This window comes from Apium graveolens, chromosome 4 (assembly GCF_009905375.1).
Source record: "Apium graveolens cultivar Ventura chromosome 4, ASM990537v1, whole genome shotgun sequence".
Classification (NCBI taxonomy): Eukaryota; Viridiplantae; Streptophyta; class Magnoliopsida; order Apiales; family Apiaceae; genus Apium; species Apium graveolens.
Genome location: NC_133650.1, coordinates 4,245,848 through 4,266,617, shown reverse-complemented (window position 1 = coordinate 4,266,617; position 20,770 = coordinate 4,245,848). Strand labels below are relative to the sequence as shown.

The 20,770-nt window shown below is 33.1% G+C and overlaps 2 protein-coding genes across 3 annotated transcripts; both read right to left on the bottom strand.

The window, feature by feature from the left end:
* Positions 1-5,867: 5,867 nt before the first annotated feature.
* Positions 5,868-9,281, bottom strand: LOC141717522 (mitochondrial arginine transporter BAC2). 2 transcript variants are annotated; one of them, XM_074519640.1, is made up of 3 exons: positions 8,763-8,895; positions 7,486-7,632; positions 5,868-7,311 (listed from the first exon to the last, which is right to left on the bottom strand). In XM_074519640.1, the coding sequence occupies exons 2-3, from the start codon at positions 7,558-7,560 to the stop codon at positions 6,610-6,612; spliced, it is 777 nt and encodes a 258-aa protein (XP_074375741.1). In that variant the 5' UTR covers positions 7,561-7,632; positions 8,763-8,895; the 3' UTR covers positions 5,868-6,609. The 2 variants fall into 2 exon arrangements, with proteins under 2 accessions (XP_074375741.1, XP_074375740.1); XM_074519639.1 differs by lacking the exon at positions 7,486-7,632 and having other exon boundaries at positions 8,763-9,281.
* Positions 9,282-14,504: 5,223 nt separating this feature from the next.
* Positions 14,505-16,882, bottom strand: LOC141717521 (uncharacterized). The gene is made up of 2 exons (XM_074519638.1): positions 15,380-16,882; positions 14,505-15,047 (listed from the first exon to the last, which is right to left on the bottom strand). The coding sequence occupies exons 1-2, from the start codon at positions 15,930-15,932 to the stop codon at positions 15,013-15,015; spliced, it is 588 nt and encodes a 195-aa protein (XP_074375739.1). The 5' UTR covers positions 15,933-16,882; the 3' UTR covers positions 14,505-15,012.
* Between the last annotated feature and the right edge of the window lie 3,888 nt (positions 16,883-20,770).

The following is a 20,770-nucleotide window of genomic DNA, read 5'->3' as shown; positions in this document are numbered from 1 at the left end:
AAACCCAAAACCCGACGGGTGCCCGATTTCAGTGTTATTATTATTATTATTATTATTATTATTATTATTATTATTATTATTATTATTATTATTATTATTTATTTTCTTTTGTTTTCCTTTGTGGGATGGTGGAAATAGGCTCCAATTATCTGAACAATACGTAGTTCGTTGTCTTCTCACTAGTGATTCTTTCTTTTCTTATTACTTATTTTCTTTTTAATTGCACTTGTTATTGTCCGATGCTACATATTAATGGATTTTAAATTAGCAAGCTCAAATCATAACATATAATAGCGCTACGATGCCAGTGTTTTTTTAAGGCGCAATTTATAAAAGATAAAAAGCTCAAGATCTAAGTTTGAGGTGCGAGGCGCCACTAATCACAAGCCTTTTAATAATCAAAAATAATAAAAAGAACATGAATAACATGATAATAGTGTCAATAATTAAGGTGAATATCAATATTTGCAGTTTAATCGATAAACTTCTTTACTTTCTCTTTTTTTTCTTTGAATGATTGTGTTCAAACGCACTCCAGTTGCGTTCATAACTAGAAGCATTACATGTTAAACTCAACACTTTGATTTCAAATTTTTGTAAATTTGGAGTTGAACTTCCAAATTATCTTACCAAGTAGCCTCGCGCCATTAATCACACGCGTTTTAATATTCAAACATAATAAAAAGAATATGAATAACATGATAATAGTATGGTGCCTATGAGGTTCTACTTAAGATTTTGCTCAACTTTAACTTTTTTGGTGAATACTAAATATTTCGTTTACAGGCCGAAAATAAGTTGGAAATGGAAGAGTACTTGAATCTATTACTAGTAGCAATTGGGTTGTTGATCATGTATACGTATAATGCATTTCTTTTCAACAGATATCCAAAATTTCTTTTGACGGAGCTGGGGAGCGAAGATTATTACAAGAAATTCTAGCCTGAGAAGACTCTGTAGGTCAGAAAGTATCTGAACCAGAACCAGAGACTTATAGTTGATAATAATATCAACTGTATGTAAATATGTACATAGATTAGATAGTGTGTAATTAAATATGTAAATATGTAATATCCGGGAAATTCGCATATTATATTTTATGAATAAGTGTGAATTGGTGTGGAATTAAAAATGATTATATGAATTTACTTTGTTTCAATTTGATGTGCCTATAAGTGGTATATGCATTGCTGTTGATATAATAACAAAACGAAAGTTTGATCGATACTAATTATCGTGTGATATACGTAAATGAGTATGTGTATCATTTTATTGGAAAATGATTATTTATAAGGAATAAAAAAATGAATGAGTTATGATTTTCATGGGAAAGTATGTGATTACATGATGATGTGATCGCATGTATTAATCCGGTTAAATGAATAAAGTGAAGGAATGATCGATAAATGTTATCGGATTATATGTATATGTCGAAGATGGAAGAGTGGGTATAATTAAGATTTAATATAAAAATCAAGTGAAAGAATGAGGCTTGATTGTGGAATGTTTGAATACGTGCCATATGACTTGTACGCGTGGGATTATGTGGCATTATGTGATCGATGTGTTTTTAAACGAATTTAAGAACTTCATTATGTGATAATATGAATATGTGAGCCTTTAAACATTTTTTATAAAATAATTTGGATATGATAAAATGATGAGATTTGTTATGTTGCCTTTAGAATATCTCAAGAGACTTTATAAAAATGATAATTGAATTTATCTTGGTGGTTTGGTGTTTTTAAATGATTTTAAAATCATTATTTTGATTTTTGAGTCATAACTTGCAAAATTCGTATGAAATAATTTAAACGTTCAAAAATTATTCTAAAAATACGAGGAGAAAGATAATTTCATATTCTATATTTCAACCTATGGTATATAGATTAAACAATGTGTAAAGATTGTATGTATAGATTAGACAGTGTGTATATATTAGACATATACAGTGTGTATAGATTAGACAACGGTATATTCAGATAAAAAAATAAACATATTTGTATATCAATAAATCAGAGGAAATAAAATAAAAATTTACCTAATCACCCTCTCTCTTCCGTCTTCTCTCTCTCTCTTGTCCTCTCTCTCAATCAATCAACCTATCTCTTCTGTTTTCTCACTAGTGATTATTTCTTTTCTTATTATTTTTTTCTTTTTTATTGCACTTGCAATTGTCCGATGATACATATAAATGGATTTTAAATTAGCAACCTCAAATCATAACATATAATAGCGTTATGGTGCCAATGTTTTTTTAAGGCACAAACTATTAAAAAAAGCTCAAGACCTAAGTTTGAGGCCAAGGCGCCACTAATCACACATTTTTTAATATTCAAATATAATAAAAAACATGACAATAGTGTCTATAATTAAGGTAAATGTCAATATTTGCCGCTTAATCATTTAACTTCTTTATTTTCTGTTCATTTTCTTTGAATGAATGTGTACAAACGCACTCCAATTGCATTCATAACCAGAAGCATTACATGTTAAACTCAAGACTTTGATTGCAAATTCTTGTAAATTTTGAGTTCAACTTCCAAAATTATCCCACCAAGTAGACTCGCGCCATTAATCACACGCCTTTTAATATTCAAACATGTACAAATGTATAATTTTGGCTTACCTTTCTGTGTCATGAGATACAGTATTTATAGTACAGTAACTACAACTGTCGATCCTAATATGTAGGATTCTGTTACTAAATAGATAACATTATATAGGATAACCATTATCCTAACAAATAGTTAGCATATCAATCTTTATGAGAACTTCCGTTAATACTCCCCCCCAAACTTGGCAACATGTGGACAAGTTTGGAACGCAGAACTTCAAACCGCTGCTTAGAAAGTCCCTTAGTGGAGATATCAACGAGTTGATTTTGAGTGGACACAAAACTGACTTTATGCGTACCTTTCGCAACCCGCTCTCGTACAAAATGATAGTATAAGTCTATATGTTTCGAGCGACCATGGAACACTGGATTTGCAGCCATGTAAGTAGCACTAAGACTGTCACAGTAAATGGTTGTTAGAGAAGACAGTGGAATACCCAATTCACGGAGAAGATGGTGAACCCAGATTGTGTCTGCACATGTATAAGCGAGTGCCCGATACTCGGCTTCAGCACTTGAACGAGACACGGTGGGCTGCTTTTTGGCTGACCAAGAGATCAAGTTTGGACCGAGGAAGAGACAGAATCCAGTAGTAGACCTCCGACTATCCGGACAACCAGCCCAATCTGAATCAGAGTAAGCAAGTAGACGTAAAGGTTGAGATGGGCGGCGAATATATATGCCGTAACCAAGTGACCCTTTGAGGTAACGAAGAATCCTTTTTGCAGCGACCAAATGCAAATCACGGGGACTGCTCATAAATTGGGCAAGGTGGTGGCCAACAAATACAATATCTGGTCTGGTAAATGTTAAGTACTGAAGTGCTCTAACAATTTCTTTCCTTGAATCCTAAAACCATTCTTCCTATTTAAATCATCTTATTTCCTCTTCAAGCTTTCTTCATTTTTTTTTCTTCCAGAATGACAAACCCTATTGTTTCCTCCTCACCAAACTCCAGTTCTTCAACTAGCTCTATGACATCTTCTGATTCTCCCGTAACAATGACATCCACACCATCAACCATCACAATTACTATACCTAATATTTCTGCTCTTGTCACTACCAAACTCACTGATAGTAATTATCTAGAGTGGGAAACTCAAATCAAACCCTTTCTTATTGGCCAAAGACATTGGCGCTTCATCGATGGTAGCTATCCTTGCCCACCTGAATATATCCTTTCTGCTGAAGTCGGTTCTAAACCTGAATTAAATCCTCAACATGCTGAATGGTATTACGCTGATCAAACACTCATGGGCATAATAAATTCCACCCTTTCTAGCCCAGTTCTCTCTCTAGTTGTTGGCTTGAAAACTTCTAAAGATGTGTGGGATTGCCTTCAACAAAATTTTGCTCACCAATCCATTGCAAATGCGACCCAACTTCGTTTCCAGTTGCTCTTCATGACGAAAGGAGACAAGTCAATTACTGAGTATCTCCAGTTTGCTAAAACAATATCAGATTCACTTGCTGCAATTAACCAACCTATTTTATCTACCGATCTTGTTACTTGTGTCCTTCGTGGCCTTGGTCCAGATTACTCCATGCTCGTTACAGCCATTATTAACTTACCTCCTCTTCCTTCATTCTCCACTCTTCGTACTCGAATTGTGACCTTTGAGTCGATGAATATAAAACCATCCACAATAGACTTACCCTCTGCCAGTCCTACTACTGCTTTATTATCCTCAAATACCCCTGCTCCTCCCCATTTAAACTGTGGAAATAATCATAACCGTGGTGGTAGACAAGGTCGTGGAAATAATCATTTGTATGATTATACTTCTTCTCATCGAAATTTCAGTCCATCTAGAGGTGGTCATGGTCGTGGTTATCGTGGTCGTGGTCGAAATTACTTTCAGCAAGGCATACTAGGTTCCTCTCCATTCTCCAATCAAAGTCCTAATTTTAATGGTCGTCAGTGGAACAACACACCTGCACCTCAAAATCCGCCACATCACTACAATCGCAATCAGAACCAGAATCACACTGATGCTGACTTATCATCGACATTTGCTGGTATGCAACTAGCACCACCAATGGATCAGAATTGGTACATCGACTCAGGTGCCACAAATCATATGAGTGGTGATGCACGCTCATTTACAAGTCGTTCTGAATATAGTGGAGGTGATCAAGTACAGTTGGGTAATGGTGATTTTCTTCCTATTACACACACCGGTAGCATATCTTTTTCTTGCGGTTCTCAATCATTTCATTTATCTAATGTTTTACATGTTCCAACCATGCGTAAAAATCTTCTTTCGATTGCACAATTTACTCGCGATAACTCAGTCAGTTTTACCTTCTACCCATTTGGTTTTGTAATTCGTGACTTACACACTGGCTCCATTCTTTTTCAGGGCTAATGTAAAGATGGCTTATACCCTCTCAAGCTCAGTCGTCCTTTGCATGCACTTTCAGCGTCATGTCAGTCATCCACTCTTTGGCACCGTCGTTTGGGTCATCCTTCTTCCCAAAATCTTAAAACTCTAGCTAGTATCAAATGTTTAGGTTCTTTTTTATCTCCATGTTGAGTAACCAGCTCATCTAAAACCTCAAGGTGTTAGAGAAAGGTCCCAATAGGATCATATATTTAACACGCCCCCTCACTCGAAAGCCCATTTATGGCTCAAGGTGTTAGAGGAAAACTCCAATAAGATCATATATTTAACACTCCCCCTCACTCGAAAGCCTATTTATGGGTCAAAGAGTGGAACACCGGCACCCATCTTTGGGGTATTAATTGTCTGACACCCATTTTTGGGGTATTAATTGCTTTTAGTGTACACAATAAATTGTGAGAATATTGGGGGTGGCTGGGAATCGAACTTTAGTTCTCCCGTCAGCCTAAGCTCTGATACCATATTCAAATGTATAATTTTGGCTTACCTTTCTGTGTCATGAGATACAGTATTTATAGTACAGTAACTACAACTATCGATCCTAATATGTAGGATTCTGTTACTAAATAGATAACATTTATAAAGGATAACCATTATCCTAACATATAGTTAGGATATCAATTTTTATGAGAACTTCCGTTAATAAAACATAATAAAAAGAACATGAATGACATGATAATAATGTCAATAATTAAGGGCAATGTCAATATTTACAGCTTAATCAAGAAGCTTATTTACCTTCTCTTCCTTTTCTTTGAATAAATGTGTTCAAACGCACTTCAATTGCGTTCATAACCAGAAGCACCACATGTTAAACTCAAGACTTTGATTGCAAATTTCTGTAGTTTACTTGAACTGATTGTGAAGTGATTCAACTATTATACAACTCGAGCAAGTCGATTATTTGAGGCTTGAGCATCATATGGACAGATATGTACAGTTATTTACTTTACACAGAAGGAAAGAACTAGTGTTGTGTACACTATTTACATCAATATGAAAGAACTAGTTGGTTTTTTTACCGAATTACCTGTGTTCCAGAGATTTTTTAGAAGAGAAGAGATAGGAGGAGAAGAGAAGAGAAAAATAGTAGAAGAAAATAAATCAGTCGTGTGCTCCCGAGTTTTTGTAAAAAGGAGAGAGTGACCATGAAAAAGAAGATAATGTGAGAGGATCTTTCCAAATCTTCCCATTTTTGGGAAGAAAGTTTTGTGGGGAAATTATAGGAAATTTTCTCTCCCGATCATTTCTCTTCTCTCGCCAAAAAACTCGGGAACACGCCTAGTAAGAAAAATTTAAAAATTATCTTCTCTCTTCTCTTCTCTTCTCTCCATTTTCAAACTCTGGAGCACAACGTAAGAACACTTTCTTCTCCTGCTGTTAATCTAGTCCATTGTAAACTAAGAGTGCTTTCTTTCATTGTTTTCCTCAATACTAACGTTGTTCTTTCAATACTAAATGTTTCAACTTGTGTCATAACTCACATCACACTTTAAGCTGTTTCACGAGCAGTTGAGACAGCCTCGTTCATTGCAAAAGCTCTGGAAGCTGAACTACACATACCTTAGAAAAAGAGGCTGAATTTCTCTAGATTGTATGGTCTGACAGAACAGTTTCGTGCTTGTTGCCGTTGAAGATTACCCTTAAAGCTGTTTCATAAGCAGTAAAGACTGCCCCATTTACTACAAATGCTCTTGAAACTGCAGTTCCCAAACCTCGGAATAGGACATGATATCCCTCCTGTTTAACGCTCTTTTGTAAGCAATCGACAATGCCATTGTACTTCAGTGGAGATGATGGAGATTGACTTTGAAGCCTTGTTTTGACAACATCTAGAGGGTAGCAGCAGATCCAGCTTGCAACTCCAGCAAGACCTCCAGCCATGAGCATTGTTTTGCAGGTTTCTTGGCCACTTTTTCGACACCCTGGATGAAGCTGCTCTCGAACATATTCATATGTGAAGAAATAGAAAGCGTAAGAAGGAGCATCTCTCAGTACTGTGATGGTTAAACCTCGATAGATTCCCCGTAACCCTTCCGTTCTATATATGCCTTTGACAACACTGGTAGGACCCTTAAGGTTCTGCGTTTCTTCAGCTTTGTTAGGACCAATCCCCTGCAACTGGAGTCGAATTTTCACAAGTTCAACAGGTGATAGTATTAGGCTTTGTATGGCACCAGTTCCAAATGCTCCTAGGAAAACTCCTTTGTAAGAAGGAGGGTCTGTAGGGCGAACTGATGAGTCACATGCTCGTGACAGCAGCGCATATGTCTGGAAAACTAATGCATTCTGCAATGACAAACATTTTCGTTAATCAAAACTTACTACAGCAAGTAATATGTTCTACGCAATAATACAAAATAAAGAGACAGAGACTACTTCTCAAATCAACATCATAATGTATAATGTTTATCCATTCTCCTAAAAGGGCTGTGATTGGACTTTTTTGTATGTCTGTGAGACCTTGAATCTGTAAATTTGCTCGATGTTTTTTATGCCGAAGATGGGGAAACTTTCTCTAGAATGCTGCATAAGCATGCCGTTCTTTGTTTAGGGTGGCAATCCATTGAAAAGGTTAATAGGAGTCTCACTCAATAAGACGGAGAGGACCTGTCAATCCCAATAGCGAAAGGTCCAGATAACAAACTTTTGATCGTCTAGAGAATAATAACGTATTTGCAAAGAGAAACAATTTTGAAAGATTAAAAATGAAAGCTTCATAGACAAAAAGTGTTAAGTTATCAACTACTCCCAAAACATTAATTTGTAAACTGAAGTTGAATGTTGTCCTGAAGATGGTCTGCTTTGATCCCCTGCTCAATCCCAGATACGGGTTTTTTAAGTGAGCCGGCATTTTAACATGACCAAGTCCAACACACAGTATTTAGTCATTATCCTATTACCTTAAGATTCTACCAACACAATCACTTTTAATGAGGCAATACTAGACTACTAGTAACAGCTGCTGTTATACAATATGTCATCAGCAGTCAGATATTCGGAATGTTTTCATTTTCTGCTTTTGTTGAATAAGATCAATCACAGGAAACTTAAATATTGACGCACACATGTTTCCAATAACATTCAAACTCTCGCCCTTGACCTCTTGCTTGATCGCTTTTTGTTAGAATAATATAAGATCTTGGAAATGGTCATTCTCTAACACGTTGAGGTTTTAGAGTAACTGATTCTTTGACATGGTATCATAGCTTACGCTGTCAGAGGACTCAGGTTCGATCCCATCCCATCCTGGAAAGGGCCCACGAATCACAAATGTTCCCCAGCTATCATATAAGTGATCGGTCAACATATCTAATTGTAAATCATTCTAGTAATTAACAACTTCTATTTCTTCCCAATGTAAATGAAAATTCATATTATCCAATACCAGGAGATTGTTCCTCCCTAAACTTTTTTTTTGATAATATGTTTCTCCCTATACTAACAACATCAGAGAAGGGGAAATCAGTTAAATCACTATGAAATGTTTTGTACACCTAAAGGATCATGCAATACTTAAAAACATTCGTTAAACAAAACAGAGAGACAGAGAGAGAGAGGGATAGAGAGAGAGGCAGGGAGGGAGAGACAGAGAGACAGAGAGAGAGAGAGAGAGAGAGAGAGAGGGAGGGAGGGAGAGAGAGAGGGATAGAGAGAGAGAGAGGGAGGGAGGGAGAGAGAGAGAGAGAGAGAGAGAGAGAGAGAGAGAGAGAGAGAGAGAGAGAGAGAGAGAGAGAGACCTGAATAGTCACAGAAGCCAAAGGTGCACCCATGCCTCTGTACAAACCATTCAGCCCATCTCTAGCAACAACATTCCTAAAAATACTAAAAGCAGACCTGGAACCACCACCAGATTGCTGTTGCCTTATTCTCACCGTATCCAACGGATATCCAGATACAACTCCGGCCACCCCACCAAATCCTCCGGCCACAAATTCTTTTCCCCAGCTGTTTGCAAGAAACTCCGGCCAAAAATCCATTTCTATCAATATATGTATATCTATTTCTGTTTATATATCACCTTTTTATTGGCTTTGAAACAGAGTCAATCAACCAGACAGCTATATTTTCTCAACTTTTGCTAGAATCTCTCTAGACTTTGTGGCTAAGATTCATCAAATAAGTTGTAGTTATAGTATCTTTTCATTTGTCCAAATAAAGATGAGATGTTTGATAAGTTATTTGAAGTTGCACAATCTGAAAGGATGAGGTGTTGGTAAGAGAGAAGAGCTATCACGATACTAATATTTCTGTTTATTTCCGATTTATAATCACACATGTTTTCATTTAGCTTTTAATAAGTGTAAATTACGTCATTGAAAGTTGGCTGACAAAATGAATTACTCCCTCCTCGCTCCCAATTGTTATCGTTTTTGGGAGAGTGTCCGGCACGCATTTTAAGATGAAGAGGAAGTATAGTTCTTTAAATATTTTTTAAAAAAATTATTTTTCTGAATAAAAGTTTAAACATTTTATTTTTATTCAGAAAAAGAAATTTTTTTAAAAAAATTATAGAACTATACTTTTTATTCATCTTAAAATACGTGCCGGACACTCTCCTAAAAACGATAACAATTGGGAGAGACGGAGGGAGTAAATAAATTTCGGAACGGCATATATTTCGAGAAATTTAGATTTACGTTCGTATGTATTGTCCGGTTATAACCAAATCATTCAAATAATTTCAAATACGTTGAACTCTCAGTATTCATAACAACTGCATACACGATTAAAATGAATCAAATTTCTATTTTTTTTTTCTTTCGCCAGAACCCAATCTCTAAATTTTAGTGCTATTCGTGAAGACATGCCAAACAAATTTTTATGTTAATCAATTTATAATGTGTTCTCATGTGCAGAGTCTGATCATTAAATTTCGTGTAATTTGATTATTTAGCTCATTATGACTGCTGAAAATATTTTACATGCTCTGACGTTCATCATATATCATTATCGAAAATGAGAAATTTATAATATATTATTATTGACAAATCCTAGAAAATCCAATATTTATATTAAATATATTTATAGTGGGTGTCCCACGGAGTGGGCACAAGTTGGTTCTTACGTAAACCCATTTCACATGTACACTCAACTAACTTTCATATGTAATGTGAGTTTAGGCACTGTTCTCAATATTTAAATAAATATTGAACATATATTTTTAGTACGAGAATCGAATTGGAACCGAATGGAGTTAAGATCGTATAAATTTTTTACATACTTTTTTCACATATTTGACACGTATTTTAAAACTATTATAAAATATAGTTTTATAATTTATTTTTAAAATTTTTTTATATAAAAGTTAAACATTATACTTTTATTTAAAAAAAAAATTAAAATTATTTTGAAAACTATATTTTACGGCAATTTTAAAATGCGTGCCGATTTCCCGTTCTCCAATATAAAAAATCTGGTAAGACGGAGGAAGTAACTTTTCTAATACGAGAATTCATATATATGCGTATATATTCATAAATTAAATTCTAACATCCAATATATCATGTCAAATTATGACTCTGTTTGATATTGTTGTTAAAAATTGTTGTGCTGTTAAAAAAAGTGTTGCTGGAAAAAGTGCTGTTGTAAAAATCAGATGATTGTTTTGTAATTTTTTTGATACGTATATGTTTTGATGCAAAAAATTAAAAATAATGATGTTTTTGGTAAGGTTTGATGGCGAAATCAGCATCTGCTTCCCGCAACAGCTGAAAAGCAGTGGGGGATTTGTTTTCTCTAACAGCAGCTTTTAAGCCAAAAACACTTTTCAGAAAAGCAGCTTTTAAATTTTACCAAACAGTTTTTTAACTGTTTTTCTGCGAAAAGCAGCTGTTACTATCTGCAACAGCAATACCAAACACACCCCTTAACTATTTTAATAGAAGTTTCGGGGTATCAAACATCACTCAAATCTCAAAGAAAATTAGATTAGAATATGTTTAGGTGTCTGCGTGTGTGCTTGAAATGAATTATCCTAAAATTTCCAAACAAGTCGCAAATGTGCATTAAAAAATTAGGAGCATGTGACTGATAATTGCAATATCACAATCTAAAACGTCATTAAAAAAGGAATCATAGTGCGTTTGTTTTCTTGGTTAAAAAAAGCGCTGTGTCACATCGCATTTCCCCCTCTTTTAAATTTTAATAAGACAACCTAGTATAACAAATCTGTCCAAATAAATAATAAAAAATATTTGGGTGGATTATCTCAACATAAAAAGCGTCACAAAAGGATATCCTCCCTGTCCCATTTAATTCTATACGTTACCTTTTGGCACGTTGTTCGATACTCATTTAAAACATAACTCCACAATATTTTTTAAAAAAGAAATTTTCTGAATAAAAATTTCATGTTTAAACTTTTATTCAAAAATGAAAATGAAAAAACATTATCAAACTATACTTTATAAAAGTCTCGAAATACGTGTAAATAGTAAACGTATAGAATCGAACGTTACGGGGAGTAATTATGATTAAAACATGAGATTATGCGATTTGAAAAAGTATGTAATTTGTTTGTGTTATATTTCATTTGTCTTAAAATTAAAGTTCGGTTTAATATTTGCACGTAATTTATTTTTTTTCTTACATGGAATGTATAATAGAGGAAGTATTTGATAATTTGCATCAGATATTAATCTATACATAATAATATTTTTACTACTCCCTCCGTCCCTAAATATTTTTCTTGTTTGTGTTGGACATATTTGTCAATATACATTTTTGATTGTTAATATCTTTAATTTCGTGTTAGTATTTAATATAAAAAATTCATTGTATTAAAGTACTCATGAATATGAATCCAGCAAAATCACTCCTCTTATAAATTATACGTAAATTAGTACTCAATTACTTAACATGTAAAAAGTCAAAACATAAAACGTTTATCGGGACGGGGGAGTAATACTCTTCTGAGAAGGAGACGAATTTGAAGATTATTTGCCGGACAATTACTTTGGGCCTTCATTCAAAACAAAATTGGACCTTCATAAGATTGGGTATTGGAAACGGGCTCAGGAGTTATATAAAGAATATATCTCTAGGCTCCTAAGTATAAAGAAAGAAAAAAGAGCCTTACAAAATCCGTATGAAAAACTAAAAAAATTCAACAAAATCCCATTTTTAGGAGATCTGCAGGCTGATGAGCAGTTGATAAATATATAGGTTGAACAAAACATTCATTGACTTTATCACGAATAAAGTGGCAATCCCGTTTTATGTGTTTTGTTCGCTTATAAAGTACAGGATTATCAACTATTTGGATGGCTGATGTGTTATCACAGTATAATGGAATTGGACGTGGAACTTGAAACTTCAATTCTGTAAATAAGTTACTCAACCAAGTAACTTCACACAAGGTAGTTGTTAAAGACCTTTACTCAGCCTCTGCTGAAGATCGAGCTACAGTCGTCTGTTTCTCGCACTTCCAGGATAGATATTAACGAGTCCCCCAACATGACACAGTACCCTGATAAAGATCTTCGAGTCATTGGACAAGTTGTCCAATCAGCATCACAGAATGCTTTAAGAGTTAACGGACTAGATGCTGACAAGAGAAGCCCTTGAGCTGGAGCAACTTTAATATATCTAACAAGTTTCAAAGCTGCTTGCCAATGAACATCAGTAGGTGCACATGATATGTTATATCAGGTCGTGTAATCGTTAAGTAAATGAGTTGACCTACCAGTCTTCTATAGATTAAAGGATCAGGAAGTACAGTACCAGTATTATTTTTCATTTGATGCTGAGCTTCCATTGTAACAGAACTGGGTTTAGCACCAAGGAACCCAGTATTTTCAAGTAGACTTAATGCATATTTTCTTTGGTGTAAATAGATCCCCTCTGAAGACCTTGCAATCTCAAGTCCAAGAAAATAATTCAAGTGTCCCAAGTCTTTTAACTTGAACTGAGATGCCAAAAAATCTTTTACCTTTGTGATTTGAGCTGAACATGATCCAGTAAGTATAATATCATCGACATAGACTAACAACAGTACGCACGAAGATGCAGTCATATAATAGAACAAAGAAGAATCACCCTTGGACTGAACAAATCCATAACTAAGTAGAGCAATAGAGAATTTGTCAAACCATTCCCTTGGTGATTGTCTGAGACCATATATTGACTTGATAAGTCTACAAACTGCATTTTTGCCCTTCAAGTAAACAGGAATAAGAACACCAGGTGGTATCTTCATGTAAACCTCCTCATGAAGATCGCTATTGCTATTGAGGAAAGCATTTGTAATGTCCAATTGATTGATATGCCAATTTTTGATAGCGGATATAGACAAAAGAAGTCTCACTATTGCCATATTGGCAACAGGGGCAAAAGTTTGAAAATAATCTACTCCAGCAGTCTGTGTAAAACCTTTTGCAACCAATCGAGTTTTGTATCTATCCAGACTTCCATCTGATTTATATTTTACTTTATAAATCCACTTACAACCAACAGCCTTTTTGTTTGGAGGAAGAGTTATAATTTGCCAAATATGATTTGATTCTAAGGCATTCAGCACAAGTTACATTGCCTTACACCAATTAGAGTTTTTCACAGATTGAGAATAGAATAAAGGTTCTGGAATAGTTACAGTATTTGCAATAAAGGTTTGATAATTAGGAGAAAAATGTTTAACAAAATCAACCAATTGGATAGGATATTGAACAAAACACATGTTTAAACGAGTTTGTTTTGAACAATGGAAGGAATTCCAGTATAACCTGAGAACTTGGCAGGAAGAACTCTTGTTCTAGTTGGCCTAGCTTGTTGGACTAGACCAACTGTTGAGTCGGAATTTGAGTAGGAAGGGGACACTCTATGATGTGTTGTCTCAGAAGAAGACACTGGAAGATCATTGGGTTGAGGAGAAAACTCAGGCATAGGACTAAAGATATTAGAATCAGGTGGAACCTCAATATTAGGAGATTTAGGATCTAAATCATCTATGAAGGAAGTATGTGGAGGAAACATTAATGTAGAACTAGGAACAGAGGTTTTGTAAGGAAACACTGTTTCATAGAAACATACATCTCTAGAAGTAAACATATGACCAGTATCAAGATTCATGAGTTTGTATCCTTTCTGATTTTGAGGATAACCTAAAAAGATGCACTTAACAGCTTGAGACGAAAATTTGTCTTTCCTATGAGACAAAGTGGAAGCATATGACAGACAACCAAACACTTTTAAGTGAGTATAAGAAGGTGATTTATGAAACAACATCTCATAAGGTGACATATTATTAAGAACAACGGATGGTATTCTATTTATCAAATAAGTTGCTGTAAGTAAACAATCTCCCCATAAATGTATGGGAACATTTGATTGAAACTTAAGAGCTCTAACTACAGATAAGAGGTGTTTATGTTTGCGTTCCACCTTCCCATTTTGTTGAGGAGTCTCTATGCAAGAACTTTAGTGAATAATACCAAGTGAAGTAAAAACAGAATTTAGTTCTTTATTAAAGAACTTTGTGCCATTGTCAGACCTAATAGTCTTGACTTGATCACGAAAATGATTCTGAATATAAGCAAGAAATTTTTGAAATATAGAACAAACTTGAGATTTATTGCTCAAAAGAAATGTCCGGGTGCATCTGGTACAATCATCTACATTTGTGAGAAAAGAAGTACATGTACTATAGGTTTATGCCTATATGATCCCCACATGTCACAATGTAACAGTTCAACTGGTAAAACAGCATGACTATTGCTTGAAGGAAAAACTGACCTACTTTGCTTAGCAAAGTGACAAACATCACAAGGAGAGTTTGTACAAGATTTGACTTTACAGCTAATATCTGGAATTTGACTAAGTGACTTAAACGACAAATGTCCTAATCTTGAATGTCAAAGAATAGAAGAGTTGACATCTAGACTGTTGACAATATTGCAGACAGAAAGATGATCTTTGTTCTTGACAGGAAACAGAGTTGATGAAATCTGAGAAGATACAGGGAGAACTAGTTTGTAGAGTTTGCCCATGATCTTACCAATCCCAAAAATTCTCTTCTGTGTACAATCCTGAATCATATATAGATTTAAGAGAAATTGAAACACACATTTCATATTAGAAGTGAGTTTACTAACAGAAACGAGATTGAAATGAAAATATAGCACAAGAAGAACATCATAAAGAACTATTTCTGAAGTCAATATTAAGGTTCCTTTCAAATGAACTTTGGTATGAGTACCGTTTGGAAAGCAAATATTAACATCACATGGCACAATATCAGAAAGTAATTCATGAGAGCAAGTGATATAGTCTGTTGCACCAGAGTCAACAATCCAGTCGTTTGAGGAATGACAATTAGTAAGACAAATAGATCTCATATAGGAGCACAAGTGAGTGATACCTGACTGAGATGGGTCATTAGAAGATTGAGAAACCTGATTCTGGTTTAGAAGAGAAATGAGTTGTTGATATTGTGATGCAGACAATACAAGTACAACAGATTCAACTCCTTGATTTACTGTATCCATTTGATCACTTCCACTAACATTTCCAATATGTGCCTGAGAAGAAGTTGCAACTTGCGCAATCACCTTATTTTCAAGCTGGGAATTCTTAGAGAAACCAGATGCCAATGTATTCTTGGATTTTGGTGGAAAACCAATCAAATGATAACATCGTTCTCTAGTATGATTTTTGCCATGACAATAGGTACACTCTAGGTTATTGCGTCTAAAACCAGGTTTCTTGAATTGGTCTGTCTTCTTATAGTCATTTGTGTTAAACCTTGATTTACTCAGAAGAGTCGCAGACTCGATAGTAGGCTGTGCCAGATGCACATGATTGCGCTGTCTTTCCTCTTGCTGAAGAAGCGAAAGAACACTAGGAAGAGAAGGCATTGGATTCATCATCAGTAATTGACCACAAATGTTAGTGTAGACGTCATTCAATCCCATAAAAAATGAGTAACTTTCATCATCTCATCATGTGTTTTTAACTGTTGTTTTGCCTTGCAAGAACAAGTACAAACACACCTAGGCACACTTGATGTATTTAGCAAATCATCCCACAACATCTTGAATTTTGTATAATAACCAGAGATAGTAAGAGTATCCTGAGTTAAAACGCTCAATGCTTTCTTGAGTTCAAAGACACGAGGACCATTGCTTTGCGAGAGACGAACATGAATATCAGACCACACATCTGTTGCCAATGTTATATAAACCAGACTTGAACAAATCTCGGGAACAATAGAATTTAGAATCCACGTAATTACCATATCGTTGCAACGCTGGCAATGAGCAAAATAAGGAGATGTTTCACTGGAATTCGAAACTTTCCGACAACAAAACCAAGTTTATTCTTCGCAGAAAGAGCCAAAGACATCGAACGCTTCCATTCATTGAAGTTTTCTCCATTTAACGCTGAAGAGACAAGAATTTGACCAGGATGATCTGATGGATGCAAGTATAGTGGATGACTTGCTTCCAAAACAAGAGAATGAAACGCACTTTCAAGATTAGAAGCCGAATCAAGAGTTTCGTTATTTGTTTCATTATCATCAAGTGTTTCTTCAACAATCGTCATAACTGTTTGACGAAATGACTCAAAGAAAATACAAGAACTGTCAAATTCAATACTGATAATCATCTAAATGTCAAGAACGATTCAGTTCTGAAGAAAAACACAACAATTTGTGAACGAAAGAAGAAATTTGATCGAAAATATAGAATAAGAAATTTTGGATGAGAGCTTCGATGAAGCTTTAATGGCGGAAACGGTTGTAACTAACTAGAGAGAGAAAGTATAGAGATCATTGCTCTGATACCATGTACAGAGAGATGTAATTTGTGAAAAACTATTCCATTCAATTCAACTCAGAAGACCTGTACACTGACACTATGTACATATATACATCATCTAATATTTATCTGCTGTAACTAACTTTACAAAGATGAAAATACTTTTCTACCCCTGTACTACTATCCCTTATATAACTAAGTGCAAGTAGACTTAATAAACGTTTAACGTCACTACAGAAGCCCTTTAAATTATTTCATCAAATTTCAATAATTTTTTAGATAAAAAAAATTGTGCAACTTCGTTTTTAATTTGGTAATTAAAATTTGTAACTATATATATTGAAAAATAAAATAAATTATGTATTTATATTTTTTAAATAATGATTCTCTACGGATTTCTATCTAAAAGAAGTCGTCATGGATTGACACCCACACGCACACACACATATTTGTGTGTTATTCTGTTATTCTGTAAAAACTGAGCCATTAATTTGGAAAACCGATATGAACCGAATTTATTTCGGTTCAAACCCAAAATAATCGAAATATTTTAAAAAAAACTCAATCTGAATCGAACTGATTCTGTTCGTTTTTTCGGTTTTGGTTCGGTTTTGCTCACCCCTCCCCATTTGTGATCATTACTTTTTTGTTTTAACAAATAATCCGTGATATAACTAGGGCGATCAATATATTCTAAAAATCTGATATCCGTCCGAAAAAATCTCATTCGTATCCGAGAGAAAAATTGGCATTTGTATTCGAGAAAAAACAGATATTATACGTATCCGAAAAAAGCATATAGTATTTGTATCTGAATCCGGAATATTCGAACGAACCCGAAATTATATATTAATATATATGATATATGATATTTAAATTATAAATATAATTAAAATTTTATTTAATTAGCTTATGGTGTGTGTATATGCATTAAATAATACATTTACACAAATTTTAGATAATTCTCAAAATAATTTATACATATATAAAATTTCATTTAAATTTAATCGTAAAAAATTAGTCCAGAATCATTGTCAATACGGTAGGGGTATCAAAAATCCGATATCCGCTTGAAATATCTGCATTCATATCCGAAAAAAATGAATATTACATGTATCCAAAAAATGAATATTAAAAACTAGACGAATTTAAAACATGTGAAGCAGTTAATTATATAATGTACATAAAATGATATTTTGAATTCACGAAGATATGAGGACACTTGTTTCTTTTTCTTTTTATATAGAATACATAAAAGAAGTCATTGGAGTATCTTTAGAATACATAAATCGCATCTTAAATTTGTTAAGTAATATGTAGATTTGTTCAAGTACTTAGCTAATAAATCGGATCCTTTAAAAAAATAATGATATTTCAAAATTACTTGTTCAACAAGAAGTCACAAAATTTATATAAAGTAAACTTGAAATGCATAAATTTTGTTAGTATCTACGTTCTGCATACATGCATTTAAAGATATGTTTACATTTTCATAACTAGACAAAAGTTGAAAGAAAAAGAAGCACACGTGTCTAACGCTTGATGTGCATGGAAGTAAACCATACTTGAAGTGATGCAGTGCCCTTTAATTACTAAGCAGCTAGCTTTTCATCATGTATTTGGTGGTATCTACATGTACATGAGCTAATGTAGCCGAAAAATTGAGTAAATTCATATCCACCACTCGTTTGACTTTAAATACACAGTCTCGTCTAGCTAATCTATTCACATCATAAATATTTGGGTTGAAGAGAAATTCTCCAAGGTCATCTGCAAACAAAATCTCTACAAACTCTTCTTCAATTTTGCTCTACAGAGAATGGTATAATAATTCACAATATATCACTCTCTTTGTTCCCCTTTAAATTTAATTGTATAATAACATTATAATTTTTTTGTGTATACTTTCACAGGGTTTGATCATGAAATTTATGGTTGGACAAGTTGCTAGGTTTGTTGATGCTTTTTTCAGGCAACCATTTGTCACCATTACTACTGTGTTGTACAGTGGTAATCTCCTCCCACGTGATGCAATGAGTCGATACCGCAACATGGTTCGTCAGGATCTGTTGAAAGACAATTATGTTGTTCATCTTATTGCGAAAGCCTTGAAAATTATCTATTAAGTGTTTTGTTCACAACAACGGTTGTTATGTTATGTGTTGTTGAACTAGTATTGAAGTTATTTTTGTCGTTTTTCTCTATGATAACAGAAATAAAGAGTGAATTACATATATCGATTTGTAAGCATAATAATATGAATGTAAGGGTTGTACTATGTATATCTATCAACATCAATGGTGATTATGTTCGTCGATTTCATTGTAATATATAAATAATGGTTGTATTAAAGTTGATGTTAGTTATCACAATATTAATAAAACTGGAGTTCGTTGATTTTGTTGGAAATATATTTAAATTTTCGTGCCATATTTTTAATATATATGTATGATATTCAACGATTCTTTATTAAAATGATCTCTAACAAATTAGTGATTTCTTCAATAATTGTGTTGTAAATGAAATAAATTGTTTGAAGATTAAGACCGAACAATATGAATATTATTTTCATTTCTCCGTATATGTATTATTGCATCATTTTCATCATCAACATGTTATCAAGTTTTTTTATTGGAACTTTGTGGCAAAGATCTTAAATCATATTAAGTTAACGGTTTCTGATAAGATTGTTTGCTTAAATTAAAGTATTATACATTTTGAAAAAAAATACAAATTCTTCCTTGTTCGACTTTTTTTTTGTCTAAATTAATCTTGAGATTAGATCGCCTCCTCCTAATTTTGTTTTTAAAATTATTAATAAAAATGTTACTATATAAACTACAACTTGCTAGTTTAATTTTTACAAACGTGATATTTCATAATATTGAAAGTATATTATTATTGATGATATCATTCAACAAATTATAATATTTGAATAATATTTAGCGAAATACATGTGAAAGTACATACATATGATATTTTAATAATGGTTAACAAATTTTTGTGAAAGTTTATAATGATGATACTTATATGATAGTCAAGAAATTTTGTGTCAGCAAACACACGTCCAATTATCACTTTTTTTAAAATTCTATTATTAATGTAAGAAATTGATTGGACATATAAAATTCCATCACCGCCGAACAATGCATATAATATTTTTTTGTCGACACACTGTCGTCTTATTTTGATTTGTCAGTATATTCAATATACTATATTGTCTTTTTCATTTAATTTGTCGGTAGTCAGTATATGATCATGTTTATTAATTACGTATACACCGAATTATGTAAATTTATTTTTTGTTAACATATTGTCGCATTAATTTGATTTGTCTGTATAAAATAATTTCCATTTCATTCGTCAGTAGTCAGTATGTGATCATGTTTATTTTATGTCAATACCTATCATTGTATTAACCAATTATTTTTTTAATTTTTTTATAGTTCTTCAAATAAAATAAAATACAACTAGGTCATAAAGATATAATAATACAATGCAATTACTCATTAATATCATTGAATTTTTGAAATATAAACTAACACAAAATATAATATTAAAACTAAAAAATCAGACCTTTTAACTTAAAAAAAAACAAACTTAACATATGTCAAACACGTAATATACATAATGTAATATTAATTTATTTTTATAAATTCATAACGTAATAAGGCCAATTTGTACTTTTCAGAAAAATGTCATAATAGTAATTCTTGTTTGCTAAAAATGCAATGTCTTGAAAAAATATATTTTATTAATACGGTATTTTTATAAAAATAATATAAATATTCAGAAAGTGTGACATATAATGTGTACCTTTAAAATAATAATACGCAATTTTTTATTTCTGCTTGCCCAACAAATTAGAACTTTTCAAATAAATTTTTTAATAAATAATATTTTTTTTAAAAATTACTTGTTCATGCATAAGAAGTATAACGACTCGTGAATTTTTTTTTTGTTTTATACTTGGAGGTGTAATAAAAATTTAA